Genomic DNA, 10,188 nt, shown 5'->3' with positions numbered 1-10,188 from the left:
TATGGAGTAGGTCCCGGGGTTTTTCTGCATTTGCAGTTTCCTCGTTAACAAAATCTTGATGTGTCTTTTACTTTTCTATTTCCGCAATTATAATTGTTTATTATAATAAAAGTAAAATACACAAACGTTAACTCCGATATACTTGATAGTGATCCTATAGAGTTTGGTTAAGTCCGAACCTATTATCAAGTATCACACTTTGGTAGTCGTATTGTCTCGATATCGTATCCATAGACAATCACACTAAGTATGAATGCCGATTTGTTGCATTATCTCGACTTTATCCATAGACGATCACTTTTTGTAAGAGGACTTATAGGTGGATAAATAAAAGATTGTGGTGTATTTGGGTACCCTCGTCTTTTCATCTCTGTCGATTAGATTTCAATTGCTGCCACCATGATGCAGACGTTCCATGAAACCTTGTTGCGACTAATAGTACCCTGCGATCTTCTGATACCTTTAAACTCCAAAACTTCTTCCACTGCACAAAGTCAATCGATCAATTCATCTGGTTGCGAGCTACCATCAAAGTTTGGAATGTCAACTTTCAATCCTGATTCCCATTTCCTGGAACCACGGTATTGTTATGCAGTGTGTTGACTTTCCACCAAGCTACCAGCAAAGACATTATACATGTCTTCCTCCTCATCATCATCCTCCGCCTCTTGCCGATGTAGATGTTGACGGTGCTCTTGATGTTCCTGCATAACAGCCAACTGACGAGTGAGCACTTGAACCTGTCGTTCAAGTTCTGTAATCCTCTCAGACTCCATCACCTCCTCTTCACGGGGGTTAGCACGAGTATCCATTCGACGTCCTCCTCCTCTTCCTCGAGCCATGGACGTGATTAATCTCTAGCGCCAAAACTGATGCAGGGTTATAGGATTGAAACATGAACTGAAACAAAAATTTCTGTGAAATTAAACTTTTTCTTCTTATATTGAACCACCCTCAAATAACTCATGGCAGACTTAAACTGAGCATAAAACTTGGAAGCTAAGAAAATGATAATCCTAAGATAAACATAAGGAAAGACAAACCTTATCTAGATGCAAAGAAATCGAAAACTCTAGAACGTGAATTGACAGAAAAACCAAACTTTTAAGACTCTTCTAAACCCAACTACTTGCGTATTTGAACCACTATCGGGTCTCTGGCTTCCAAGTAAGCCAAGGCAAACTCATCTACTTCATCTAGTGGCAAACTTGAGGCTTTGCCTCTCCCATAGGAACCGGCCTTGGCATGTTCATACCTTTTCCTCGCAAATCAAATTCTTATATTCCTTGGCTGGAAAGCTTTAACATCCGGGTTTGGAACATCCAGTTTCCTTTCCATCATTGGTTTCTTCTGGCTAAAATGCACAGGAGGCTGTTAGTTAACTTGTTTGCTTGAAATGTCCAACTTGACAGCTATGTTTTGGGCTTGTTCCTTTCTTCTTTAGCAGCTTGTATCCTTGCTTCAAATTCCATAGTAGCGTCTTTAGTGGAGTAGGGGCAGTAGAAGAGTATTGATCAACAATATTAAGTAATTATGATTGGTACAAACAAACGAAAGTGTACATAAATAAGAGCTCCAACAAGAATATTCTCATTAACAACCTACAGATAGGGATTCATCCATCTTCAGGCACGCAAACAAGAGTCCTTGTATTGCGTTTTTCATTTTCCAAAGGTAGCCAGATAGAATACCAGTAAAGTTGATAAGCAGTGAAAAGAAAGTACAAAAAACATCTCTAGGTTTTTCTGAAACAATAACAGCTTGTGTGTATAGCATTATAGTCTGACGGCAAACGTACTCGCAAAACAGATCACGGTACAATTTAACCATGAGGTAAGTCAGTCTTCCTAATAATATAATTATAATACACTCTATTCATCTCTTACAATCAAAGAAATACAACATAGTTGAGGAACATAAAAATTATAGGATCCTTTTTTCTTTCTTTTCTTTACCAAAATCTTCATTTGGCTGCTTGATGAGTGGGAGGTTTAGTTGGAACAGCAGCTGCAGACATCACACGCAATCGCCTAGCTATTTCTGCGAAGGAAGGTCGAGCCACGGGGTCTGGCGCCCAACACTCCTCCATTAAGTTCCTCCACTCAGAGTCGCAGTAGTTTGGTATGGACGGCCTCAGTGTATTACTCACAATGCCACCTGTTCGGACAATGTAGACAGCTTTAGCAAAAAAAAAAAAGAGAAAAAATAACAGTTGCGAAAGAAATAAAATCACCGTTCTAAATTCTAAAAGCAATTATCGGAACTACTGTAACGACCCCACATTCTACAGAAGCCCGGCGATGCTTCCAGCAAATATTCTTAAGTGTGCACTAATTTCGCCCGAGGCTTTTTGGTTTAGCCATATGTGAACCATATGGCTAAACCGGGGACAGTATCAGGTAGGCATTTAGAGAGGGGTGTTACACGAAGTAACCTAACACATCAAAATTTGTGTTCACCAGATTACACCTGACAACTAAATGACTCGTGGAATAATAGATATATGTTTGGAAGTTGCAAACTATAAGAATAATTTTAATTACAAACTCAATCTAAATCATCCAAAATCAGTAGTTTGCAACACAGATACTCCAAATAAGACCATTTATTCATTATAAACTCTAATTAGCTCCTTTCTGAGGTTCATATGACCTTACTATTTAAAAAACTATTACCTAAATGAATCACTGAAGAAAAAAAAAATCATAAAAGATAAAAAAACAAATATTAGAAAAAAATTCAAGTATAAGAATTAGTCGTGTGACAGCAACCAACACCCTCAATAAAAGAACCTCTTGAATCTTTTAATTGATAAATCATCATTTTATGCATTTGTTAAAGAGTATATGTCTGCTAGTAGGCTCAGTTGTTCAAAGTTACTGTTACTGTCAATACGATATGATCAGGAGAAAATAACTAGAGCAAATATTTTATTAAGACATGTACTCGAAAATGTGAACTAATGCATAACAAGAAAAAAATACGGACGGCGTGTTCCGAGGAATACCAATAATTGCGCCATAATGCATGTTTGCGTAAGGTTCTTCGCCCGTTAGTATCTCCCACAACACAATTCCGAAAGAAAATATATCAACCTGCCATCAACCAAAATAAATTTCTCATTGCAGATGAAAAAGGTTTCCAACTTCAGAAGGAACAATGTGGCAAAGTATGCAACGGCCAGTGGTAGTTTAGTTACATATTAGTATAACACAGCTTACCTTCTCAGAAACTTTACTACTGCTGCCATTTAACAGCTCCGGGGCCATCCATGGCAATGTTCCCCTTACACCACCAGTAACCAGGGTATTTCTCTTTATCTTAGATAAACCAAAATCCCCAACCTGTTAATATACATATAGAATATTATTTACTTTCCAAATATTCGCTCTTTCTCATCATCAATATCATCATGGTGCAGACATTAAATAGACAAAAGAAACTAAAGTTAGTCACCTTGCAGATGGGTCTTAAAGGATCTTTCAGGTTTACTAGCAAGTTATCACACTTCAAATCAAAATGGACAATATTTTTAGAATGCAAATATTCCATTCCAAAAGCTGCATCCATAGCTATTATGAGCCTCTTGCGTCTATCAAGATTCCTGATTATATTCATAAAAACTTTCGTATAAGATTATCATATCTCAAACATATTCCTACATAGAAAGAGCATCCAAACAAGTTACCTGTCCTGGCGTACTAAAACATGCCTGAGAGAACCATTCACCATAAACTCAGTTAGAGTTGCCATTGTACCCCCTGGACCATCTTGAACTACACCATAAAAAGCCACAACATTTGGATGATGAAGCTTTGAGAGGATATCAGCTTCTCGCCAAAACTCCACAGTCTGGATGGAAAATGAGCTATTTGTTAGTCAAAGAGAAGAAAAAGAAAGAATGTCAGATTATTTGAATCTAATAGTCAGAATTCTTACCAGTCTCTCCTGCTCAGATGATCGACCAGTGAAGCAGCTCTTTTTAATTCGTTTAATGGCAACATCTGTGCCCCTCCATTTTCCATGATAGACAGTACCAAAAGTTCCAGAGCCAAGTTCTCTCAACTCTTCAAGATCTTCATTCTTTATAATCTAAATATGTGAATTGAAAATAGAAAGAAAGTTTAAAAAAATAAAAAGTAAAGTTTGGGTGCAATGAAGCAAACACAAAGCAGCCTTGCAGATTTACAAAAAGTCCCACATAAAACAGTCTAAATGGACCAGGGTGCTCAGTGAACAACCTTTTCTTAATCATTTACTTAGATGCGGAACCTCTTGTATAGGGGAAAAACGCCTTTATGTAAAAAAAGGTTAGGACAGAGAGTGGGAATTTGGGATCATAAATTGGGATCTTGGTCTCCGACGTAATTTAAACCGATTCAGAAATACAAGGGATGCTGTCTCTACTCTCGACATCAGAAATCGCCTTCTACTAACAAAGAGGCAAAGAATACGGTAATCAGGTGATAGAGCTTTTATGCTAAGACTTATTTGGCTAATTATATTGGAGGGAACCAAACCTCTGCTCCTGATTTTTGTCCCTTAAGAGACAACTCAATAAATGGAGTCAATGGACCCACTTACAATGGTCTTCTCAAGAACAAGGCCGTTCCGCAATTTTTCTCAAAAATAGCCCCTTTCTTTAAAAGCCAAGTTTATTTGGAGCACAATACAATGTGCTATCACTTGATGCACTAAGAATTAGTGCAATTGTTCAAAGGGAAAAAATGTCTTTCAGTTGAATATCTATGGTGTTAAACTGATAAACTGGTGTTAAAAAATGGAAAGAGACAGATCTCCATTTATGGTGTTAAACTGATAAACTCTTTTGGGGACACAAACTCAATAATTTGTTTCTGCCAAGGGTTGTTGTTTCTATCAAGGAGTTTCCTGTTTCTTATATTTATATATTTGGCATCAGGCATCAGCAGCTACCATCATTGAAGCTAAATTACTGGATCACCATATTAAATCAAGACTACAATGAAATAGATAGCAACAGACTGCAACCTATTGAGTACTGCATAGCAATTTTGCACTTTCAGAACTCAAAGCATCAACCAAACATTTAAATGATTATCTATCTTTTCCTGTTTCAGTCAAGTGTATGGGGCATCAACATGGTTACCGACATGCAATTAACCAATGTGTGCATTAAACAACAATGACATGCTTGAATACATATGCCAATATGCTACGAAGCAAGTTGTTTCATGAAAAACAAAAATAACTCAGTCTTGTATACAAATATCCACAATAGAAATTCGCAATAGCATCATACACACCTGTAAGGTACTGATATCAAAACCTCCCGTGGAAGATTCGAAATAACTTCCACCACCATTCTCCACCTTTCCGTCCTGAAAACAGGAAGAACGTTAGAAAGTTAGATTGCTGCAAAAAATTGTCACAAGCTGTATTTTATAAAACCCACTGAGACAGAGAAAGCCAGAGAGAATTACCTCAGACTCAGGGATTTGTGGGCTATCCCCTCCTTTCTGAAAGGACATTGCGTCAAATTGCAAATTTCCAGTGTCTCTTACTTGGGAAGGATTGTAACCCTGCTGCAGACCAATAGTATCAGCTCCAATAGCGTTCGATGAAACTTGTTGAGTTTCCTCTTCAAAGCTGATTTGGGAAGTTATGGGTCTCAAGGCAACTCCCTCAGGTTTTAAAGGTGACAACTGATAAGATGTTGTGAGCTCTTCGTTAATGTTTGTAAGTGGAGATGAAAATCCAAGATGATCTTGGTCCATAAGAGAAACATCTTTTCTAGCAAACTCATCTTGTGCCAACTTCTGAAAGAATGACCAGTGTTTTGGATCATGGTTCTCCATGTCTAAGCTTAGACCAGTTCCATCCTTGTAGTATGTACTAATCTCAGAGGAATCCTCTGCATTTCGTGCCTTAGAGAATATGTCAGAGAGGAAATCACGCGGGAAGCGATCATTGATATCAATGAGGATGTCTCCATGCTCCTTTGTGTTGACATTAACAGAAGATTCTGCTTGTGTAACGGTACTCGGCAAGGGGCCTGTCCAAGCATTATTAATATTGGCAGCCTTATGAGCTATGTCACTTTGACTATCTTTATCATTCCGCTGAGTTGGTACTGCAGGCTTCAATTCGGATTTCTGAGCCTCCAATTGATTTATTTGGCTAATTGAATCGGCCAATTCTTTATATTTTTCAAATTGTATCAACCCCTCTTCAACAGTTGGAGTATTAGCATGCAGCGGTTTTGATGAAGAGATGGATACCTCATTCTGAGAAGACACATTTCCTTCATGTGATTTATCAACTGATTCGGTGATTGCTTCCTGCTGTGTCAGCCCAGAAAGTGTTTGTGATATCAGAAACTGGGACCCAAAAGAATCATCAGATTTGGATAGCCGATTATGTAACTCTGGCTCTGCCTGCTTGTACGGAACCCTCTCAGAATGGAAGACCCTTGGAGGAAGCACAGGAGACTCATGGTAGCTGAAATCAGTAATAGAATCAGCCTCAGAATCGGTATACCCTAGAGTAAATGCTCCACCTGATGTATGGTAATGGTCTTCATCACTAGGTTTATGACTTTTCCCAGCATCCGGCATAGCTGAACCCGGCGCTAGCTTTTGTTGGTTTCGGTTATCTTTTGTAGCCAAGAATGGTACTCCTCTTTCTGCTTCAGATGTGGCTAGTGAGGGGCCATCCTTTTGAACGTTAGGGAGATTAGAACCATCATACGGCTTCGAAGTAAGATAATCATTTTCATGTAAATGAGTTTGACCAGGTTTGCCGTCATATGGCTTTGCCTCTTTTGCTGGCATTCCAGCATCATGCATTTGGTAGCCACTGTATGCAACTGACTGGGGAACCATCGGAACCGAAACTCCAAATGGTACATAATTAGTAGAATTGGAATTTTCGCCGTACTGAAACGGCATCGCAGAAGGAACCCCAACCCTACCATCCATATGGACAGCAGAGTACGGGTAGCGGGAAGCTTCTATATTATGCAGTACCTGTCCCACGTAAGACTGGGTGTGTGCCTCAAAAGGAGTAGAGGAACTTGTTTGTATTGGCTGAGAAGATTGATTAGCAGGCGGAGCCTGCAGACCTGCCAAAGGTGCAGAGCTAGCATGAGTTAAACCAGCTGCGGACCTAGTTGTCTCCATCTCAGCATTAAGACTCATTAATTGATCCAGATCGCTAGCTGAAGTTCCTGCTAATTGCCCGCTTGAGTTTTTCCTTGGGCCAAGGTCCATGCCATTAACAGCAACCACATACTGAATTTCGGAATCACCCTCCATGCTGCCCATACCAAAATGAGGATCTTCCAAATCACTCGACGAGACCAAAAACATTCTTGGTTTTTGAGATTTCCCTCCATCTTCTAAACAATTACATTCTTCCATCATATTCTGCAGATCTTCATCACAAGAGACGGAAACTAATGCATCGAGGTCTTCCCCAGGAAGCTGGTACTTGATAATATGTGTTTGATTACAAATTGCCATTGTTTTCTGCATAAGGTCCTGCCATGAAATGTCCTTGTTTATCCGAACAATACGAGTTTCACCCCCGACATACCTAAGTTTTCCATCACCAGGCCGCGGTAAGATTTTACCACCGAAGCTACAGAGGAACTTAATCTTTGTTCCCGAGCTATCTGATGCTGCAGAAGATGCATACCCAGGAAGACCTCCTTGACTACTGCCATCACGTGACAAGGTACGAGAGAAAGATCTCATGGATTCATAGTATCTGCCTTCAATTCCAGAAGAGACCTTTCTCTCAGACTCCTTAAAGGGAACTCTGTCTACTGCTGAAACCATTGAAATATCTGACCCGCTTTCAGACCCTGCATGACTAATACCAAGAATTCCCTTGAGATCCATGTAGCCAGTCGTGTTAATGGGGTCACTAGCAGCATGAGGAATTGAGGGCTTCTGAGAATTCACACGTTCTCTCATAAATTCAAGAGCAAACTCTTCACCTGTCTGAATAGAGTAGTTCACAGGTTTAGATGCAACTGGCATACTGAAATCTGGTGGTCTAATATTTGTATTTACAGAGCTTGATGGGTCTTGTACAATTCTCTGATTTGTGGTTTCTAATCCCTCATTTCTAGCTTCTACCGCATATCGGAGCTGTTCATAGCTCTTTGATTGCTCCATCAAGCCTTTTACTGACTATGCTTGCCTTAACTCAGCCGTAATGGGGATACACCCCTCAGAGAAACCACCAAAGCAAACACATCCATGTTTGAGCAGATAACTCCAGCATGTAACTATCAAAAACTTGTCTGACTGATATTCTACTAATCGTCAATACAGCACGAAGAAGTCCACCTCTTTAAACTCAACCTCTGAGACGAGAAATAAGCCCCACTTTCAACTCCAGTGATCTTACTTAATTAGCAGGAGTTTCCTCTAAGGAAACCCTAAATAATCGAGTATGAACAATTATTTCCAAGACAACCACAAAGCATATCGAACTGAAAGAAGGAAACAAAAGACATTAGGATTGGATGATAAGGTGGTAATAAACCCAGTAACAAATAATGACCCAGGAGTAAAATCTAGCACGAAAAACTAAAGACTAGTCAGGTGAAGCTAAAGAGATAGCATGGGTACAAAGCAGCTGTGATGCATACCAGCTGTGAGTATGATGCATAAAGAGTTAGTATGACGCATACCAGCTGTGATGCATACTAGCAGAAATTTTAAGGCAAATTTTATTTTATATTAGTTTAGTCGCAGCAGAATTATCTGAAGTCCAAAGTCCTTCGCAGGACACATTTGAGACTAATAATAAATATATCGAAAACCTTACAGTGAAATTGATTTTTCATATTACAATGAAACATGTGATAAGATCCATACAAGAAAATCATCGTAGAGCTAAAAAAATGGGGAAGATGAATAAATTTCTATAAGAAGGTACCTAAATTGCATTAACTAATTTGTCTAACACCCTAAGCATAGATTTATCTTGTTTCTCACCCCAAACCTGAATCTAAAAAAGGTTGTCTATAGTAAGCAAGAATTCTAAAATACAACTTCATCTCTCTATCTTTGTTAAAACAGAGACACTGCGTCCAGCCATTGTTAAATGTTGAGACTTCGGAGAAACTAAAAGTTGCAATTCTTACTACTTTTGATCTTTCTGGTATCGAAAAGACACAATATGAGGTCTTCATTATTCTTTTACTTTCAGAGGCAAGGATATTTGATCATAAACAAGCCTTGAATAACAAAAACCCAAAATTTCATATCAAGTAATAGAGTGCCCAAAAGAAAATCACTTGAGGATGACATGCAATGCCAATTAATCACAATCCCAGCCATCGCATCTACATCCAGATAGAAATTACACTCATCTACTTTCACTTAAAAAGAAAGAGATGTTCCATATTCCACAAAATGAAAAACAAATCATAAAACAAGAAAGGTGCTATCTTTACCTTTACCAAAACCTGGTAAGAAAACCCCTAATATCTTGTTATCAAAATGATTTCCAATTAACCAAAATCTAATCAATCAGAAACTTCAAAGTTCCCATCAAATATAGCATACTGAATGAGAACTAAGGAAACCAATACCTTATTATTATTATTAATCAGTGAAAAAAAAATATAGATCGGATCCAAGTTTACTAATCAAAATCAATAGAACCAAAATAAAAAAACGAGAAATGTTATAATAAAAATAAAAATCGTCCTACCTTGAAACAAGAAGATGTAGTATTGGTGAAGTCTGTCAGTGAAATCTATAATCTGGATTTTGTTTCTCTTGCTACCCAAATGAAATAAAAGATCTAACCCTTTTTTTTCACATCACTCTCTTAATTTTGGTTTCTTTAGGAAATACAAATAATACGAAAAAAGACGGCTATATTCATGTACAGACTACAGAGCCTGGACGATACTTCCGGTTTTATTAGTCAACTCAGACCCTCGTAACGTCTAAAATACATTTTTATTTTTATGTTTATTTTCCATTTTTTAAGAAGAAAAGGATCCAACTTTGTTATTTAATTAGTCAATCGTACCCTCTTTTTCTTGTTTTGTTTGGGTAACCGCAATTCATCGGAAAGAAGCAATGCTTCAAAAAAAAATAAAAAAAAGTCGGAAAGAAGCTAACTAGCCTAGCGTTTTTAGGGACCACTCAAAAGGAATTAGGGACCACCTTTTTATTCCCA

General features: G+C 38.3%; 1 protein-coding gene across 1 annotated transcript; it reads right to left on the bottom strand.

Annotated features, from left to right (window-relative positions):
• Positions 1 to 1,675: 1,675 nt before the first annotated feature.
• LOC113295322 lies at positions 1,676 to 9,930 on the bottom strand. The gene is made up of 9 exons (XM_026543670.1): positions 9,712 to 9,930; positions 5,463 to 8,482; positions 5,286 to 5,360; positions 3,940 to 4,092; positions 3,689 to 3,852; positions 3,457 to 3,604; positions 3,222 to 3,344; positions 3,008 to 3,095; positions 1,676 to 2,157 (listed from the first exon to the last, which is right to left on the bottom strand). The coding sequence occupies exons 2-9, from the start codon at positions 8,160 to 8,162 to the stop codon at positions 1,964 to 1,966; spliced, it is 3,645 nt and encodes a 1,214-aa protein (XP_026399455.1). The 5' UTR covers positions 8,163 to 8,482; positions 9,712 to 9,930; the 3' UTR covers positions 1,676 to 1,963.
• Positions 9,931 to 10,188: the final 258 nt, after the last annotated feature.

Source organism: Papaver somniferum, chromosome 1 (genome assembly GCF_003573695.1).
Source record: "Papaver somniferum cultivar HN1 chromosome 1, ASM357369v1, whole genome shotgun sequence".
Lineage (NCBI taxonomy): Eukaryota > Viridiplantae > Streptophyta > Magnoliopsida > Ranunculales > Papaveraceae > Papaver > Papaver somniferum.
The sequence above is the reverse complement of the archived record's forward strand: the minus strand, read 5'-3'. Positions and strand labels throughout refer to the sequence as shown.

Bases quoted from the DNA above. Each gene is read 5' to 3' on its own strand.
- LOC113295322 (XM_026543670.1), bottom strand. From the start codon at position 8,162: ATGGAGCAATCAAAGAGCTATGAACAGCTCCGATATGCGGTAGAAGCT. The intron at 4,093-5,285 runs GTGTGTATGATG...TCACATATTTAG, and splicing joins TTGATATCAGTACCTTACAG to ATTATAAAGAATGAAGATCT. The intron at 3,345-3,456 runs GTGACTAACTTT...GTATATTAACAG, and splicing joins CTTTAAGACCCATCTGCAAG to GTTGGGGATTTTGGTTTATC.